We start from the raw sequence: 20825 nt of genomic DNA on the forward strand, positions 1-20825 counted from the left end.
ACTAACAACAATCTGTACTGTACATTCTCTAATATTATATCCAAGGCAGCCTATTTTCAAGAAGGCATCATGACATCAGAGGGATACTTTAATGTTAGCTAGGCATTAACTACCTTGGCTTGGCACTTATTCCCAACTTTTCTCACATACACCGCTTAAAATTCACTTCACTCCAGGAAAGGATCTGGAATTTGAACAAATCCCTTGTGACATATTCTTTTATAGTAGTAGGATCTTTAAACGGAGGTAATTAAGTTGAAGTCACATAATACCTAGTAGTCCTATCTTTCACGACTGCAATAAGTCCATTGAAAACAGAAATATAGTGATATAATTTCCAGTTTATATACAAAAAACGTAATTATTAGCAAACATTTCAGTATTAAAATACTTGCATTTCTGTATAGCTCGCAGTAACATTGCAATAGACTGTTTTGCCATTTTTATTTAAAAGATAAAAGTATACAATTATTAAATTTTCGTAATGTTGACCAATATTTCAACTGTCAGTAATACTGTACAGAAAAGGCGCTTTGAAATGGGATTTTGATACATTAACAAAAGTGCACGAAACTTGCCATAAAAATACAGTATTTCACATTGATTTGTCATTTTTTTAAGGAAATTAAAACTTAGTAAATGTACTTATCTGCTCTTAAATGAAAATATCATACAAAATAAAACATGTTAAACACTTTGCATTACATTTGAACACAACAGCAATAAATGCAATATGTCAATGATAAAAAAGGGCCCCTAGTAGGCAGAGAAAAGTATCGTCTGTTACCAGGGGACAAAGGTTAATAGTAGTGTGGTCTTATATGTCTTGATGGATTGACCCAAGGTCTCGGCAAAGCCGTAGAAGTCATGCCATGTACCAATTGTCCTTGCAGTCTTATAGGCGAGATTATAGCTGATGGCTTAAATCCTGACGGATGGGGGTTAGAAGGCTCACGGATTCTAGCATCATCAGTAGGAAAAGCTCTATGTCTCATCAATAACATTGCAGGAGTATCTTGAGAAGTCCACCTAGGTTTCTGTTGGTAAAGAGAGGGAAATCTTAGTAGTATAGTATAGTAGTTAAACAAACATTATGATCAGGGTACAATAGGTATATATACATTAAGAAAGGAGGTATTTTCCCTGTAGGTATTATAGTCTAAGTAACTTTGTTGCTGGTCACAAAACAAATGTATAGTGTAAATTATTTAGACTGGTGTTTGTTAATCTTAAAACCGTTTTGTAAGAAAACTTACTACTGTCCTATTCACCAGTGTAAAGCAGTTGCAAGACAAGTTACACAGATATGAAACACTCACATCTCTTCAGTAAACTGTGAGTTTACAGATCGGTTCATCGTTGGAAGGGACCAACTTTCTAAATGTCTTTTTCTGTACAAAGTTGGCTGTACATAATATACTGTTTCTTGGAAGTCAGCTCACTAATTTACCACTATAAATAAACAGCCAGCCCAACCCTAGTGTTACCATGGCACCTGTTAGTGGGTGGGATATATTAGGCAGGAGATAAACATTTTGTCCTCAAAGTTGATGTGTTAGAAGCAGGAAAAATGGTCAAGCCTAAGGATCTGAGTGACTTTCACAAGGGCCAAATTGTGATGGCTAGAAAACTGGGTCAGAGCATCTCCAAAACTGTAGCTCTTGTGCAGGGCCAGATTGGGAAGGAAAAGCAGCCCTGTAACTATTTGAACGTTAGGCCCATATATTATTTTGCGTGGTTGAGCTCATTTGCCCATACGCTAGAAACCACAGGGGCACCCCAACTTCACAAGTAACATGTCCCACAGTGTCACATTTGCACCCAAACAGCTTGTCTGTGCCATCTTTGCATCACAAGCAGCTTGTCGGTGCAATCTCTGCCCCTTAAACTGCCTGCCTGTGCCATTTCTGCCCCTAGACACTTACACAGTCATTCACTTATTTACTCACTCATTCATTCACCCATTCTATCTTCCGCACTCCCTTACCTCACCTGTAGATTTTACGGTCCGGCCGAGCAACACTGGCGCCTCGTTGATGTCTATGCAGCTTGACAGCCGCCACACACTGTGGTTTCCTGCGTAGGAGAAGCAGGAACCTGTGTGGGGAAAAAAGCGTTTCCTTGAACAGTGTGCAAGCTCCACAGACATCTGTGCGGCCCCAGTGCTGCTTGGCCGGCCCCGGTAGGCCAGTCCGGCCCTGCGCTTGTGAGGTTTCCGTGGAGGGAAAAGCAGTGAACCGGTGACAGGGTCATGGGCTGTCTAGGCTCATTGATGCACGTGGGAGCAAAGGCTGGCCCGTGTGGTCAAACAGATGAGCTACTGTAGCTCAAATTGCTGAAAACGTTAATGCTGGTTCTGATAGAAAGATGTCAGAACACATAGTGCATCACAGTTTGTTGCGTATGGGGACCAGACCAGTCAGTGTGCCGATGCTGACCCCTGTACACTGCCGAAAGTGCCTGCGATGGGCACGTGAGCATAAGAACTGGACCACGGAGCAATGAAAAAAGGTCTGATCTGATTAATCACGTTTTGATTCGCAGGGTCCATGTGCGTCGCTTACATGGCACTAGGATTCATCGAGACACCTCAATGTATTTCAAATACTGGTGTTTTAACCCTTTCCATTTATGAGATTCTACCAACAGCATTTACCAAAGTGTGTGGTAGTAATTGTATTTGTATTTTTTTCACACAAATTGTATATCAGGTATAAATTTATAGCTCCAGGTATGCGTCACTATCAAACAGCAACCCCATATGTTCATCAACATCTCCCGGGTACAGTGATACCACCCATGCATGGGCTTGTCTGTCAAACCATTCATTTTTTTTTTAAATTAGACACTTCTTGGGTATTTGAAATGCTTTTACTTTAACTCTTTCCATGTCAAGATTTTTGGGAAGATACAGTGCTAATTGAAGCACTTGTTCATAATAATGTTTTTTTTTAATTATTATTCTTTTTGGACTTTTTTTTACATTTTGCTGGAACTGGATGGTTCCTCTGATGCATAATTATTTTTAAATATTACCACTTTTTTTTTTTTTTTTTTTTTAGCTTTTCCCCCCAATATTTTTTTATTATTTTTGTTTAAATATTTTACTAATCACACTGTGATTAGAAAGCTGAGCTCCATTGACTTGCATGGTTGAATGCAGTACCTGTATTCAACCTGCAAGTGGAGCCAGAGTTCTCAAGAGGGTCTGGAGACCCTCTAGCGAACTTTCCCAACTTTATTTTTTTCAAGGACACACCTCCATCTTGCAAGTGGCAAACTCACTTGCAGTGGCAGTTGTTAGCACTCTCCGGAGCGTTCACAGTGCATCCTGGGGTGAGTGTTCGGTGTTGCTGAATGCCTTGTTACCTGACCTTTTGTGTCTGATGTGCCTGGGCCGTCATTGGGCGTTAAGGGGTTAATAATACCACTTGTTTTTGGACACAATACTTTTTTTGTGCAGGAACATAGAAAATGTAGTAGGGACTCAGAGATTAAGATGTATTGTAATGTAAGGAAGTTTTCTTTATGAGAGGGTGGAAAATAAATGGAACAGCCTCCCATTAGAAGTGGTAGAGGCTAATACACCGAGGGAATGTAAACATGCATGGGATAAGCACATGGCTATTCTGAATATAAGACAAAACCAAACACTAATTCTGGATGTCTGTGGCTCTACATCAAAATGGGCAGACCAGATGGGACGAAAGGTTCCTATCTGCTGTTTATATATCACCAATTGTATTATATATCTCCCTCTTGCAAAACGTATATATAAACTTGCTAAACAACTAAAGAAAATAGAACTGCAGGCTCACAATTCTCTCGGCCAAAACTTATTTTCTCCCACCTCTCTCCAGGAGGTAAAGCAGAAGATAAGAATGACGCATCTGTGCAAGAGTGGACTTTGTATTTTATACCATACACCATATGTTAACAAGATACAATAACAGTCTTAAAATGCATTCGCTAAAACATATGTTGAACCTATTTACTTCTTAGATTAGGCACAGTCCTCATAATAATGTTTTTTTGTGTTAGTCAATATTCTGATCTTTATTTAGACCCAATCTTTACATTTTAGATGCCCCCACATAGCCTTTTTTTGTCTAAACCACCTAAAACAACTACAGCTGCCCCAGCAATATGCACTCGAAAAATGAGATTTTGTGATGAGGGGCACATTACCCATGAGGCAAAAGGGGTCCAATTGCTGTTACTGCTATGACAACTACAGCCTTCAAAACTGCCGAAGAAATTATATATATTATGTACAAAAATCATATTCAACTGGCATTAAACAGAAAAGCCATAGATGTGTTGGCACCCCTTCATCATGAAATCTTTTTGAAAGATAGGAGCCATCTGGTCTGCACATTTTTCCTGATTTAAGGACTCCGTTCTTACTCGCACCTTGGTCTTGTCTTGGATTCTGTACAGCTTTATGCCTACCCCAATGCAGGGGCAAGGCGGCCGGTATGAACCGGTAAGACAAGTATTTTTCCTGTAAACTCTAGAGATAACAATTCTGCAAACCTTCTTTGTTTTAAATAAACTTTATGATTAAAGGGGTGCCAACAGATCCATTGCTATTGTCTTACTATAGCTATATAATGTTCAAGCACAGTAAACCCAAGCCCAACACATGATTTTGGCTGCTTATTGGACCATTATGGTTATAATTGTTGACTGGTAAAGTATATTATCATACCTGAGAACTTGTTTAATTGCACCTCCCCCAACACATTAATAAGGTTTTGGTAGCAGTATAAACTGCTTTGTGTGTCCACTATGTAGGAGGTGAGAGTAGGTTCTCACCCTATTGAGAGTGTGCCTTGACGTGGCGGGTGAGCTTAATTATGCTTTGGCCAATTCATATAACCAAAACCTCTCATTTATATTATGTTTATATATTTGTTGCCAACTTTATTAGGGTAAGAAGCGCAGACAGTTTTTGTTTCTTGCATACATTGTACAGCCAATACACTGTTTCTTGCAGAATGCTTACACCTGTTTGGTAGGCCTCGTATTACACATTTGTATTATTTGAGCCTGTGACTAGCTTAGCGCACCGACATTTTTTCTTTTACCTGAGAACTTCCCTAATATGCTGGCCTGGATATCTCCTGTTCCCTCTCTACATGGAAGCCAGTGGCCTTTCTTTTACTTTCTTTTACTTTGTAAGTATTTTCATGTGTATCGTTTGTCCTTTTAAAACCCCTAAAACCTGGGGCCACCAAAGAGTTAAATTGTGAGAATCCTAAACTTCTTTGTAACCCAAGCTTGTCACCCTAGGTGCTCTGCGGGTCAGATTAAACCCCATCTGTGAGTTACACAGGAATGCTAACAAATCACCTGGGCCTGAAGAGTAAATATTGAAATAAGGTGGAGAAAATATTATACAAGGGAGGAAACGACACACACTGTAAAACAACATGAAAAGATGACTGTTGGTCAGAATTCCTGTATAGAGACTTATAGACTGATTGAGTGACTAAGCATTGCCGTCGCTAGATCTGGTCACCATATAATTCATTTTTCATTTTTACCAAATTAAACTCTGTACATTTTGTGACAAGTTAAGTGAGTGCACTTTAATACAACGGATAGCTAAATAGTCCTTTTAAGTGTACATGGTGCCCCCCTTGCATATAATGTAGGGATTGTGGAGAATCCACCCATATGAATTTGCTTCTTTTCTATCTCCCCACTATTTGGGATGTAGGAGACACATTTGAGTAAACACATCTCTTAACACATGGTTTATTTACTGCCAGTAAGCTCCAACGCTGGCTCGGTGAACGTCACAGTTCCCATCGTGAGCAGAAAGGACTCCCATTGGTTTCAATGGAAGCTCTTTCTTGGCACTGATTGTCTGCTTTGTGCAGCCAATAAATGGTTTGAATCATCAGACCACAGAGGTGGTATTCTTCTGCAGCTCTGGAGCTGCAGCTTCCACCAAGGTAAGTGGTTTAGTTTTTCTCTTTCATGAATATTTTTGAAGAATGCATTTAAAGTACTCACAAGACTGCATTCTTGCCATACTGAGTATATAATAATAAAATTTCTACAGCCAATAATTGTTTGTCACAAGATTTCCGTTTCACCTAAGGGGATAGATAGTACTGAATAGAACAAACTGCTATTAAACTATTTAAAACAAACATTTTGCTTCTTTAGTAGAGAACTTACTTATGAACCTAGATAATATGCATATTTTGAGGTTTGATTCTCTTATCATTACTGAAGCAGCCGTAAGATATTGTGACTTGTGTGTTTAATATTTCCATTGTCATAGCTGGCAAGTCAAAATTAAAAAGCTTTACTTTTGCAAAATACCTAATTTTCCTACATAAGTGACTTCTTACCAGGCGTCAATAGTCAACAAACAGTGAATAAATTAAAAAATTGAGAACATTTTTAAATAAAAATGCTAAAACTTTAGAGCGTTAAATTCCATGATCATTAAGAGGTTAAAACATTTCTAGTTTTCACATAGGATCATGTTTTTAGTAGCACATATGTCATGTGAATGTGTTATCTTTGCCTAATCTACCAGACAAACAACCTGACTGCTTATCATGCTACCTTATGGTAAACAACAGAATCGCTCTTATCTCATAACCAAACAGTTTAAAGAACACCGGACTTGAGGGACCCTCTCACTCAAGAAATCCTATAAAGTGAAAGCCTTGATTAAACATGCAGGGCTTCATTTGTATTGCCATAAAGCTCAGTGTGGTGTTTAATCAAGTGTTTAATCGGACCATTGCTCATCTATAATATCTCTCCTGCCACCAGGGGGATTTTATCCTCAACAGTGTATAGCTTTCCCTGATATGACCAATGAGTACCTAGTATTGACCTAACGTATTAAAAATGAAAAAAAAAACCCAGACAATTGTTATAACACAGTTCTGCTAATTAACAGTCTTTTTAAGCCAAATCAGCCCTTAGCTAAAACAAAACAGTTTCAAACAGAGCGCAAGTTCATACTTATGGAGCTAGAACGTCACAGAGGTTTTTTTTTTATGGCTATGGACTTGGTCAGTGATCTCTAGCTGAAATGCTCTAGGCTTCCAAACGAAACTCACTCCCTGTGTGAGAATTGATCAAGCTAGCTGTTGTTGCAGACCTCCTGCTTCTCCACGAGTTTATCTTTCTTCCAGGAACTCAAAAAAACAGTATAGGAAAGGCTCCAAATTAATCCAGATAGTTGAAGGATTCTCCAAGGTAATCAAACCCGAATATTAACTACACCCACACACCAGACCTGGAATCCTGCCATTAAAACTTAACTTTTAATATTGTTGTCATTAAAAAAGCACAATGTGATAAAACTCCTCCTCTATAGACTGCAAGTCTGTATCACATCTAGTCCAAATGAAAAATTCAACGGGACTAGCCAGCAGCCGACAGAAAATGAAGGACTCTAATCTATTGATCTGCCTCACCTGTAAAAGATTCTAAGACTGCCTAATAGCAAAAAAAGAAAATAAATATATAGTGTTCACTACATTTTCGTCAGGGGATTTCTTCCAGGGACGCATCTGTTCAGCCTTCGAGACCCTGCTGTTTAAGTGGGCGTGCTGGTATAGCCGCTGTGGACCAGATTGGGAAGGGTTCTGAGGTTCTGCTGGCCCACAGTAGTTCATCCTTTATGTGGAACTAGTCCATATTCATAAAGATGTCCCTACGTGCCTCCCTCACAAGGTTTTGTGGCCTCGGTAGCCGATGGATCCTGTCGAACAGTAAATCGGACTCCATCTTGTTCATTCCAACAAGTTCCTGTGGGATTCTATTACTTTGTTTATTTTTTGTTCTGCTCTCTCAGAGTGCTCTCCCAGCTCTCTTATCTGACTGTTAAATTTCTTAGTGAGATATTTGATATCCTTTTTGAGATCTTAACATTTGGAGTACAGTCTTTGTTTTCTTTAAGTGGTGAATGGGATACCATATTAGAACTGATCTTTTTTTCTTTGTTTTGTGGCGCTAAATACTGCACCAATTTGCCCTGGGCTTTCTTGAAGCTCACTGTTGACGTTATGTTTAACTAAGTTGGTCACCTTCTCTTGTTTAAAATGTTAAACTTTCCCCCCAGCCAACAGTGGAGCTCATCTGAAACACTGCCAGCTCCTTTATGCTCCATGCATGGTAAAAGTTATTTTTAAACAGTCAACATAGGGTATGGGGTCTATTTATAAAGGTTTGAGTATGTTAACTCCACTGTGTTGGATAAAACTCAGCAACTCGTCTATTCACTAAAGTAAAGTCTACTGTCAGGAGATTTGGGAGTAATGCATCAGAGCTGCAGGCTGTTGGGTTATACAACTAGTAGGCTGAACCCTCTTTGAGATTCCGGGGAAGGCAATAGGAAGGCCTAAAGTAAATGTATGGGATGTATAATGTGTGTTTATTGTGTATATATAATATTTTGTTTGTGCGAGGCTCGTATGGAGTCTGTGTGTATAGTAACGGCTGCTATGTTAGTTAGTCATAACTATCTAAAAATGTATTTATAAAGTGCATGGAGTAGAAATCATAGCTTTCATCTCAAAACTCCAACAATTCATTATAACACCAGAGAAGGTAAAATATACAATTAACATAAACTCACGTTTTCTTATACAAACTAACAGAAATAGAAGAAAAGCTAGACAAAATATTCTTTTCTAACACAAATTCAGTTGATTAAACAGAATCTAGAGCTTTTGTAATGACTAAATGTATAAACTATTTCAGCTGTAAAGAAGTATGGCTCTTCTGAAACATTGGTGAATTTCACTCACCTTTGATTCCTCCCCAAGCTCCAGTGGGTTTTGTCTTGGATTATGCTCTCCGCTGCAGCCAGACAATTGAGACAGCTGACTAAGATCCCATAGGGACTTGCTCGGCCTCCCCCCGGTTGTTTTGGCAACAGACAATCTGGAACGTTGTACATTCTTTAGAATATCACTTAAAGCACTATGTGACTCTTGTCCATTTCGTACATTTACCGAAGTTCCTTCAAAGTTACGACAGGCGGCCAGGCGGTGCCTGATAGTGTAGTCAGGCAAATTCACAGTTTTTGTGGTGATATTTGAAGAAAACGGAGGAGCACCTGTTACGTTGTTAACCTCTGAGTTTGTGCCCACGTTCTTCTCGATTACTGGTACTACTGTGCGCCGTTCTGTTATCTTATTAACACTCTTAGATAACGGAACCCCAACTAATGGGCTCTTGTAAGGGGCCGAGAGAATATCTGTTGGTTGTAACATCCCACTGGTGTTAAACTTTTTAGGTGAGGAGAACCCATTTGCATTAATCTCTGCTATTTCTGATACGGGTTGACAATTGTGGTTGACCATTTCGGGCTCCTTGGGCACAGTTACTGCCAGTGAAGGAACTGGTGATCTGCTGTTAACATCTTTGTTGGCAAAATCATATCTTTGTAGAGGGCGTGAAGCGGCAAAAAGAGTTCGGAATTCATTATCAAATGTGTCAGTTATTTCTCCTGTTAACAGTGTGATAAGGTTTCTTTCCAGTCGTGCGTCACTCCATGTGAAACTAAAAAAAAAGAAGGGAGTGCTATAAAAAATGGCAATCATTTAATTAGCATTTTTAGGTATTTTAGGTGATTGTACTAAAGCCTACAGGTTTATGCTTCAAGTAAGGCTTAGACCCTATCTCAAAGATTAAATGTGAGAAAGTGTCTTTGTTTTTATGCTTTGCCAATGGTGGCTTTTTTAATTATCAGTGTAGGGCTATGACCTACTTAGAAGGTACTACACTATACATGCAGAAATAAAGTTACCGGATGGTGTGGGCTTCCAAGTTAAGCGTCTATGATATAAAAATGAGATAAGGATTACAAATCTTTTCTTTTTATTACCAGTAAAAAAAACTTTGTTACTCTCTCTTCTTATTGTGGGCCGCTCACACGGTGGACACAAAGCAGGGCTGCATTCCTAATCATTTATTATTTATTTACCGTATTTATTTATGTATTAATTTAATTAGCAGGGGTGTACTTTTTCTTTCTTTTCTCTTTCGCTTTGCCTGTTGGAGACAACCTTTCTTTCATAAGTTCTTATTGTGTATTTCAGTAACAACATAATGTCTCATTTCTATACACAATCTATTAGTACAGTCAACATAATTTCTATTCGGTTTCACATATAGTATTTTATTTCTGCAGCATTTCTTTTAATTAAAGTTGAACTCCCACCATTCTTTTATTACTAGTATGAGATTAAAAATAAATTCTCAAAATATTGTGCTTTTTTACAACAGGTGTAGTGTTTGCCGAATGTTTTCCAGAAGCTGCATTTTAGCGATTTAAATGTGTTCTCGCTATTTTATCTTAGCCCAATCTACTAGACATACAGCCTGACACCTTATGCAATGGCTCATTGTTAGTCACTCGATCGGACACTGTGACTAATGAAAGTCTATAGAGGAACAAATTAGATTAGCATTCCCATAAAGAATCGTTTTAGTTTGATGTTTGATCATGGGAGGTAAATGATAATATCACATGGCTGACAATGATGGCAGTCTCTATTTTGTGGAAAATGGAGGTCTTTTGGAACAAAATTTCCATAAAACTATTTTTATGCTTAGGGAAAAATATTTTTCCTTTTAAAATGCCAATAATTAAGAAATATCACAGGGTATCAGTTTATTTTACATCTATCCACAAGTTTATAAATAAAGTAAAATTAAAAACTATGTAGAGTTGTTGGTATTAATAAACTGCATTAAAATTTGAACATCTCCCATTCAAATCATATTCTTTTTCATGAATGTCTATATCTTCTGTGTTACAATCCAAATATTCAATCGTCATTATAGAAACATTTTTAAATGTTAGTTAGTGCAGGCCTTAATAAATAATTATATTGTGTACCTATATACCACTCTCTTACGGAATAAACAGAATGTACATACCTGTATGTTCCTGTGATTACAGATTCACCATCTACTAAAAGGAATTTTTCTTTTAGCTTTCCTGTTACTTGTCTCAAATGTCGGGTGTTGAAGGTGCATCCTGAAATTACTCTTACACGCATGTTCTATAGGAAAATTTAAAAAAAAATAATAATTGTAGTATTCTTTACTTTTTTATCCTGACATCAAGGATGTGCAACATTTATAACACATATTTGTAAACTTTTTAACATTTAATTCCAGCATTAACACTTAAATATGTTTTGGAATACTTAACTGTCTACCCTCAGGGGAGGGCTGGCATATTTTGGCCCAGGGGGGAATGTAAAGCCTTGACCCCCTAGTAACTAACATACACATTGGAACACGTATTTATACACACTCCCAAACTAACACATAGTTACACACACTCATGCTACACACTCTAATAGACTCATGCTAACGCACAAATACACATTCATACTAACACACACACATACACTTTAACATACATTGTATGTTTTTCAAACAGTTGTGTGAAAAAGAAAGTACACCCTCTTTGAATGCTATGGTTTTACATAACAAGACATAATAACAATCATCTGCTCCTAAGCAGGTCTAAAATACAACCTCAGATGAACAACAATACATGACATATTACACTGTGTCATGATTTATTCAACAATAATGAAGCCAAAATAGAGAAGCCTTGTGTGATTTGACAGCTTGTAGAACCAACATTAAACACCAATAACTTGAAATAATTATTTTCTATATGACTTTATCAGTCTCTCACATCGTCGTGGAGGAATTTTGTCTCACTCTTCTTTACAACGTTGCTTCAGTTCATTATGGTTTGCAGGCATTTTTTATGCTTAGCTCTCTTAAGGTCTCACCACAGCATGTCAATCGTGTTGAGCTCTGTACTTTAACTGGGCCATTTCAACACCTTGATTCTTTTCATTTTTAGCCATTCTGTTGTAGATTTGCTGGTGTGCTTGGTATCATTGTCTTGTTGCATGACCCAATTTCTCCCAAGCTTTAGCTGTCGGACAGATGGCCTCCTCTTTGACTCTAGAATACTTTTTTATACAGAGGAGTTCATGGTCAACTCAATGACTGCAAGGTTCCCAGGTCATGTGGCTGCAAAACAAGCCCACATCATTACCCCTCCACCACTGTGCTTGACAGTTGGTATGAGCTATTTTTGTTAATATGCTGTGTTTGGTTTTCACCAAACATGGCGCTGTGCATTATGGCCAAACATCTCCACTGTGGTCTGTCTGTCCAAAGGACATTGTTCCAGAAGTCTTGTGGTTTGTTCAACTTTTGCCGTGCTTCCCTGTTCTTTTTCAAGATTGGAGGCTTTCTACTGGTAATCCTTTCAAACAAACTTTACTTGTTCAGTCTTTTTATGTACTGTCATGAACTTTAACATTTAACATGCTCACTAAGGCCTGTAGAGTCTAAGTGTACTTAGTTTTTCACACATGGCTTCTCCATTTTGGCTTTATTTTTGTTAAATAAATCATGGCACAGTGTAGACCTGCTAAGGACCATGTCCTGCCATGTAAAACCACATCATTCAAAGAAGGTGTACTTTATTTTTCACATGACTGTACATTGCAGTGAAAAAGTATTTGACCCCTTCAGGATTTCATCTATTTTTTATATGTTTGTCAGACCTGAGTCATGTAACAATACCTTTAAAATAATGTTGATAAAAATCAATATGGAAATACGCTATAAGAACTGTAAATATGTTTACTGAAAATGGTGATGAAATGATTATATAAATACTTTTAAAATAAGAGCATGGGTAGAGACCCAAAATAAAGCTGAGAATTAATGCTTGTATATGTTCACTGAATGACAGGGTAATGTGGGTTCAAATGGTAGAATTAAACAAAATGTATGTAAGAAACTAGTTGTGGTATGCGTTAAATTATATAAATTAAAGTACTTAAATGTAAGTGAGACACTCTTAGAGAAAGGGGAGGCCAGCAAGGCAAAACTATTATCAAGGCTATAGTGTGCAAATTTATTTTAAAACAATGGGTCTTTATATTTGGAAGGCATTCAGTTGTGCTTGAGAAACAAAAGTCTAGCCCGGTCAAACAGGTCTTTTTATTGTGTTTTAGATACAAAGCAGTGTTTGTAAGCAGCAAAGACATTGTCAAGGTATGTAGCTTAAAGTGAACTTGGCATCTAAACATATTCTGCCTCTTTTTTGTTTACTAATTATTAAGAGATTTTAAATAGTTTTTCCTTCCTAGTATAGTTTTTTTAGTGGTAAACAGCCACACCTGTTGCCCTACTAATGTGAGAAATTACACCTAACTCCAGGCCTGGACTGGGGTTGAATAGGCTGCCCTGGCACTTTAAAGCCAGCAGCCTCCAAATGACGTATGTATGGCTGCCTGCTGGGTATTCGTGGCTGCACATTATGCTTTCATACTCATGCAGAAACACATACTGTATGCAGTCTGTATTGGTAAGAATGTGGCCCTACTGGGCACTGGCCCACTGGGCATTTGTGTGCCAGAACGCCTGTCCAGGTCTGCCTGCATGCTGTACATGTATAGGCCACTAATGAACAAGTTTTTTTCCTAAAAGGGACAACCATTTGTTACTCTCTGCCTAGTCTGCATAGTGTTTCTAAGAGAAATACTATGCAGATAGTTTATAATACGTCACTGTAAGAAATCATTTTTTATACTTTTATTTTGTTCTGCACATTTTAGGCCTGAATGCAACTTGAGTGCTAGGAACATATGGTATCAATTAAGCGACGTAGTTTAGAGGGTCTTCTGTGGAATGCCGGTGTATCATATTACTGTTCCAATAGGATTCCTTTACGTATACCCTAACCAAATGTAAAGGGGTATAAATTGGCATGACGACAAGGATAAGGTCTCTTTCCACGCTCTCATCTTCATCTCACCAAGATACTTAGCCTACAGTACCTTTTATCAACATTTGTTCCAGCATTGGTATTGTATGAATTGATAATTTGTTATCGAATAAACCTGATTAATAAGACATAGAAGCTGTGGTCTTGATTGCTGTTTGATCACTGGAGAAGCTTAGATATTCAAGACAAAGAATATTCTAACAGTCACCATTACTTATGTCAACACCCTAGCATGTCACGCAGCATTCTATGTTCAAAAGCATGGATGGGAGGCATTGTGTTCTGAACCAATACATCAGATACATTTCATATAGGATGTTAAGTGTGCATAAGCACAATGACCTAATGCTCCTTATTGACCAAGATAATTTACAGAATCAGTGGTGTAAGGAGTCTCTCAAGAGGTAAGTAAACAAGCAGTGTTTCTTTTATAAGTGAAAATTTTGATGGGCAGACAAGTACACTCTTTCCCCAACCTTATGTGTAGTGTAGGGTGGGAGAAATTCCTAGGGCATTAAAGTCACCAATGTCCTAAGCCTGGCCCATTTGAAGCAAAATACCCTTAGGATACGAGACATCAGTAAGGAAGAAACATGTGACTATGTCCCCCTATATTATGAGGGAACGTGCATATACAATACCTACAACACACATTGTCTTGCCTGGTGTCCTCCTTTTTGGGGTGGAGGAATTGGAGTTCACCGTAAAGAGAATTCTAAGTTAAAAATACACCTAAAATTGTGTTCAGCTTATCTACGCATACTATGGCTGCATCAAAGAGGGTCAAGTGACGTCATGTAACGTTGTGTGACTCCGCAGTAGTGGTGTGGCAGCTTGCACTTGTTAATGTTATTTTGCTTGAAATTTTGAATATCGGCTTATCTTCAAGTATATACAGTATTTATTTTGGAGGTATTATTCTCTGGCTTGATGAGGCTATGGGGGTTGCCACATAACAAAATGATACAAGAATAGGGAAAGTAACAGATTACATTTTTTCATATCAAACTAAATGGACAGCGACTTTATTTTAATACACATATTATAGAGAAGTTGTAGAAAGGGGAACTCTCCATTTCTATCAGGGTGCATGGGTTAGCTCAAACTGAGATGATGTGGGTTGTACCAAGTGGTCCCTAACAGTCATTACTCATATAGCCCAAGGATCTTTCTTTAGGAGGTACACTCACTCTTTGAAGCCCTATTCCACATGTACTTCTTCCCTCCAATGACGCCCCTCTTTTTGGAAGCACTGAAAGCTAAGTATGTGTATATAACCAAACCATGTTCTAAATCCCCTAAATGTGTTTATATACAACAGAAAATATGCAAATAAAATATGTTAACTTTCTAAATATCTTACCCAGCGTATTTTTAATTTGTCATAGCACCCCTAAAACATTTTACCATGTGTTGCGAGATATGGTTTTAGTATAACCCCTTTTCCGAATTTTTAGAAAAGTTGTCATAGTTTATGTGAAAGGAAAAACGTTCAGGTAAAATCAAGGCATTGGCAAACCAGTTGCATGATCTATACTTAATGAACAGTACCTCACAAAAGTGAGTACACTCCTGTTCTACAGGCTCTACCCTCACTACTTTACATTGTAGTGTCATTTCTTCAGTCTTGTCACATGAAAAGTGTACTCACTTTTGTGAGATACTGTATTTCCTACAATGTGATGTTCAAATTACACATCTATTTATATATGATATTCTATTTGATTAATTACGTAAATTAGTCTTAGCATATATGCAGCTATTAATGTAAACATGAATTGACATAAAGGATTATAGTTTCCTGTTATTATATCTAAGTTAACTTAGTGAACAAATATAATTAAGTACAGTTTGATGTTTTTAGCATACGCACCTCCATGTATCGAACATTGATTCCAAGAGTTTCTGCCATTTGCAGAAAAGAAGGTAGATGATGGAAATTTAGGACTATGTAAACTGGAATCATACGTCTTGTGGCTGCTTCGTGTAAGTCAAGGAAAATATCTGGATCTGTAAATACATCCATGACAACAGCAATAACCTGGAAGGCACGGGAACAGGTTCAGTAAGAGGTTGTAACATGAAAAAACGACAATCTAAGATCAAGATTTCCCACAATGTGGTTCAGGACAGTTATAAGTGTCTTCTCATTATGTACTTAAAATGGTTCACATTATATTTTAGTAATTCATAAAGTCATATAGAAATCATCATGACCTATCCACTTGAATGGGTGGAATATATTGTAAACATGATACTGGGCACCTTTTCTTTTTGCGGTATGTCGGCAGGGCCGGCTGAAGACTTAACGCCGCCTCCGGTGCTCATCATTACAAGCCAGCACCGAGACCGAGCAGGGAGACTCGCTGCAGAGGAAAGAGAGAGAGGCGCCGAGCGGGTAAGCGAAAACCACTCGGCGCCCCTCTCTCTCCTCCGCTTCAAAACAAACAAAAAAAAAAACGCTTGGGGTGGCAAAGTGCCGCCCCTTCTAAAGTGCCCCAGTCGGCTCCATTGTAGGGCCGGCCCTGTATGTCGGTTTAGCGACTTTTCCCCTTTCCTGAGAATAGTGTAACCATGTAAACTGTATATTGCTTTTTCAAGGAGAGAGAGGGCTTTCTTTTGATACCATAGTTACATAATTAGCTGAAAATGTAGGATGAGAAATTTAGTAAAAGCTAGCGAAAAATAGAAAAGAAACAAATATAAAATATAAAAAAAACTTTTATATATTTTCCCCTCAGAATCCTCACAAAATTAGGTAAAGTGATGGAAAATCCCCTCCAAGTTTATCAAGCTTTCCCAGCTTTTCCTAGGGAACATACTATAAAGTCTACATTATTTAGAAAGCCGTACAATGTTTACATTAGGTATGATGGGATTTGAACATTAATTTTAGCCAAATCAAAAATACCCACTACTAATGTATCAGGGGTATTTGGCCATTCTTCATGCAGCTATTTGGCCACCAATCACTGTCAAAAGGGGCCGCAGAAAATATTTCCTGTGCTTTTTTTCCACCAACACTTCTGTGTTGCTTAGATTTTTTTTGCACATGGTATATGTTACGGCAGAGAGCACCGGCCAAAATTGTTTAGCTTCATCTCCTGGTTATGGAAATACCCCACATCCTTAGTTTTTTTCTTTCTAAAGGGCTATAGCCTTCCTTTACATATAGTACCCTATAGGGGGCAGGATGGTTATAACTTTCAGATGTTGTTTTAGGGCAATGGGATGTATGTTTTTTTTTATTATTATTATATTTTTTATTAATTATTAAAAAAATTTTGTATTGTATTTTTTTTAAAAACAAATGTGCACTGTTATGTATGCAGTATGGTTAGAAGTCCTCTTAGGGACCTCTTGAACATGTTATTAATGCCAGTGATGTCACAATGACATCACGTAGCTCACTTTATTGGTCTAGACCAGGGGTGTCCAAGTTTTTTCTGCAGTGGGCCACTTCATCAGAATTGTATACGTGCGAGGGCCGCACTCATTTTTCACTGTGAGAAAATATGGCCTTTAATAAAATATGCAGATTAAAATAAAGTAAATTACACAAAACCTTTACTCTTCCTCTCACTGATTTCTGGGCCTAGAAAGGTTTGTGACTGCAAATTCAGGATAATTAAACATGAAATACTTCTATTTATTCTAGGGATGCACCAAAATGAAAATTCTGGACCAAAACAAATGCGGCCGCACCTCGAGGTCTCATGGGCCGCATTTGGCCCGCAGGCCGCATGTTGGACGCCCCTGGTCTAGACAGACCCTGCAGGCGATATCCTGTCCTCCGATGACCTTCTGGGTGACATCAGCAGTGATGCGACCCGGAAGGGAATGGCCGATCGCAGGATCGGGCATTTAGAACAGCAACAGTTTTCCGGCACTCGTGCCAGCAGCTGTTACAGACAGCCTGCTCTCCCGTGTAGCGGTAGGGATGCGTCCATCCCGTACATCCATAAGGGTTTCTTAAGATTTATGGAATCACCTAATACAAGGGAACCTATGGCGTGTACTGATCACACAACCTTTAGAACCACAAATGTACATGAGATGTCTGGACAATTGGTTCATAGGCATGTTTAAAAGAAAAAAACAGTAGGTCATTTACATAGGTAAATGAGTTTCTAGCAAGCATATACCTTATATATTATGTGGGATGTGTGTTCATGTATTTATGGTATGTGTGTTTATGTTTTTAAACACACATACCACTTTCAGACTAATGCACACAATACACAAGTCAAATGATAACAACTCATACATCCATCACATGTCAGCCACACGTATCACATTCAGTCCTGGTAAACATCTATACAATGGAAAAGGCGACTATGCCCTTATTTCCAGAACATTTATATTATTTACAACAATAACTAAATTGTTGTCAAATAAGTGATCCAGTACTCAAAATAATTAGTCACTAATTGTGCTCCTTTCTAAATAGCCCAAAAGTTAAATGTATTGAAAAAATATATGCATTTTTAAAAAAAAATTATGTTTATTTGAGCTTAAGGTATTAGTTGGGTAGAGTTGCAGCTTGAGGAAGTGCCACCCTCTTAAATACCACTGGTGTGTGTTTGATAATTTATATATCTGTTTGCTTGCTTTAATAGGAAAACAAATATTTGAATCACTTGTCTATTTCTATACTTATTTTATGAAAAATCAATAGCCCCACAATTTATCTTGATATTGATCCCTGCAGATCCTGGGACCTGCCCTGCCTGTGATATATAACCATTATATATGTGTCAGTGGATATACCTAACACACATTTTCTATTTGTAAACCCAGAAAAGGTACCTTGTGTAGGCTTGGACATTAATTTAAAAATGCTTGTTTTTTTTTTTAAATGTAAATGCCTGCGAGAAGGTTTATCTTGAGTATTATATATCATCTTTGACCTTTTATCCATCTTGGCTGTGTGCATATGGGCATAGGGGCTGCCATGGCTGTGTATACTTAGCAATGGATCTATCTGGTATGGATGATTGTTGGGTGGATCACCATTAAGCAACCTCTTTTTACTGGTTAAGGTCCATGGCATAGTGGAGTAATGTGTCATGGGCGACAGCAAACATTATTGAGCGATACATGCTAAGCTCAGCTTACGGGTAGATGTAAGCATGAGATCATGAAGGATTCTACATTGGTAACTTATTTTGGACCAGGTGGCGTGGTAATTTACAACAAGAATTATGTCAACACTGACTGTTTTGTACCTTTAGGAAAGCAGTGTGGAAACCCTGTTCCATACCAAACACGACCCTACACAATGAGTTGCTTTGTGTAATGTTTTTTTGACATTCAGTGATCATTAAAATGCAGAGTGTTATCATTTTTATACATCATTTTAAATAAATAGCTACATTAAAAAATAACAATTGACACAAAAAGACATTACCCACTGCCTATTGCCTACACGATCTACATGTACTCATATGGTCTGATACATCTAACCCAATCTGGTAGATCTGCGCAATACACTTTCTTACGTAATGAAAGCCCAGTTCAACACTGAAGTTTTTATTTAAGCAGTGCTTTTCTGCTTTAAAATTCTGTAAGGTGTAGTATAGTGTTTTGAATAACACTATTAATCAGCCAGAACCCGTGCCTTAAATCCATTCAATCTGACAGTATGAATAATGGAAGCTACAATTGTGCAATACAAAACAAAAAAAAATGCATCTATTGTAGGAGGCCAACATCTTTTCATACCAAAAAGCCCATGCATTGTGTTACATCACTGCACTTTACAAACATTATGAAGAAAACCAAACTAAAAACGTACCTTAGTTGCATTCTGTATAGTCCTCCGCATAATCACCTTGATATGTGGAGCATTATTAGAAGGAGGATGAGTGTATACTTCTGCCCGTGTTATCCCCTTCCAGTTGCCTCCTTCAGGCCAACCAAGATCCAGCATAGGTGTTGGCACATCAGATTTTCCTGGCCAATAACTAATGCTTCCATCATCATCAAGTTCCGAATCATCCTCCAGTTCTATCTTCCCCAACTCAGAATCAGTAGCAGAACTCTCAATTGAAATTATTTCTTCTTTAGACAAAAAATGGCGAATTCCTTCCTCTTTGATACAGTTTTGGAAAGCTTGTGCACCAGAAGATAGCAGTGTTTCTAAGGCTGTCCTTTGTTTTTCAGAGTAATAAAAATCAGGGTTTCCCTCGGTCAGGTCAACAAACTCCTGATCTTCTTCCAAGCATTGTAGCTGAGAATTAGCCATATTTTATACAATTGTCACTAATGAAAATTTATTATGAAAAAGTATGTTTATTCACATGTGTTTTCTTCACGTTTAATGTATAGAGTGTTGTAAATTGATCACTAAAATGGAGAAAACATAGGTTAGCTTTTTAACAAACATTTTTTTTACAACAATAAAAAATACTTTCTCTCCGTAAACTTTCTATACCATATGATGACCACACCTGGGAACTCTCCAGGTCCTACTCCAGATTTCCGGGTCACCACCAGAAAACTCCGGGTCACAAGAGTGGCATTATGACACGCCCCACTCCCCACCCATTTCCCTCAGTACAACTGCCCACCGAGGTCAGTGGGACCACCCACAATGTCAGTCAGACCACTCACTGACCTAAGCGCGGCTTCCTGCCTGCATCCCACAAGGGGAGCTCCTGGTAGCCGGAGTCATAAATTTCCCAGGCATGATGATGACCTATACCACATTTGAGAACTACATTAAAAGGCTAGGTAGGTCATAAGTGAAATATTAAAAGTACTTAAGATTAATCAGTTTCTTAAGAGCTCCCACCCCCTATATTTATTTAATAGGTGGGGTTGCACATACTCGCAGATTACACATGCAGCCCATGAATGTCACAGAATATGCGATTATACCTACCAACAGTCCCAAATTTGCCAGGAAAGTCATTTTTGGGGTCCTGTTCCGTCAAATTCAGGTCATAAAAATACCGCCAATGTACCACGCGTTACACTGTGCACAGGCAGCATTGTGTTT

General features: G+C 38.1%; 1 protein-coding gene across 1 annotated transcript; it reads right to left on the minus strand.

The window, feature by feature from the left end:
• Positions 1–321: 321 nt before the first annotated feature.
• On the minus strand, positions 322–20139 carry FAM83E (family with sequence similarity 83 member E). The gene is made up of 5 exons (XM_053451955.1): positions 19620–20139; positions 15696–15863; positions 10930–11054; positions 8790–9546; positions 322–1037 (listed from the first exon to the last, which is right to left on the minus strand). The coding sequence occupies exons 1-5, from the start codon at positions 20067–20069 to the stop codon at positions 801–803; spliced, it is 1737 nt and encodes a 578-aa protein (XP_053307930.1). The 5' UTR covers positions 20070–20139; the 3' UTR covers positions 322–800.
• Between the last annotated feature and the right edge of the window lie 686 nt (positions 20140–20825).

The sequence above is a fragment of the Spea bombifrons genome, chromosome 12, assembly GCF_027358695.1.
Source record: "Spea bombifrons isolate aSpeBom1 chromosome 12, aSpeBom1.2.pri, whole genome shotgun sequence".
In the NCBI taxonomy this organism is placed as follows: domain Eukaryota; kingdom Metazoa; phylum Chordata; class Amphibia; order Anura; family Pelobatidae; genus Spea; species Spea bombifrons.

Excerpts from the sequence above, each read along its gene's own strand:
- FAM83E (XM_053451955.1), bottom strand. The coding sequence starts at position 20,069 with ATGGCTAATTCTCAGCTACAATGCTTGGAAGAAGATCAGGAGTTTGTT. Across the intron at positions 15,864-19,619 it reads CTATACAGAATGCAACTAAG|GTTATTGCTGTTGTCATGGA; the intron begins GTACGTTTTTAG and ends CGTGCCTTCCAG. Across the intron at positions 1,038-8,789 it reads AGCTTGGGGAGGAATCAAAG|AAACCTAGGTGGACTTCTCA; the intron begins GTGAGTGAAATT and ends CTTTACCAACAG.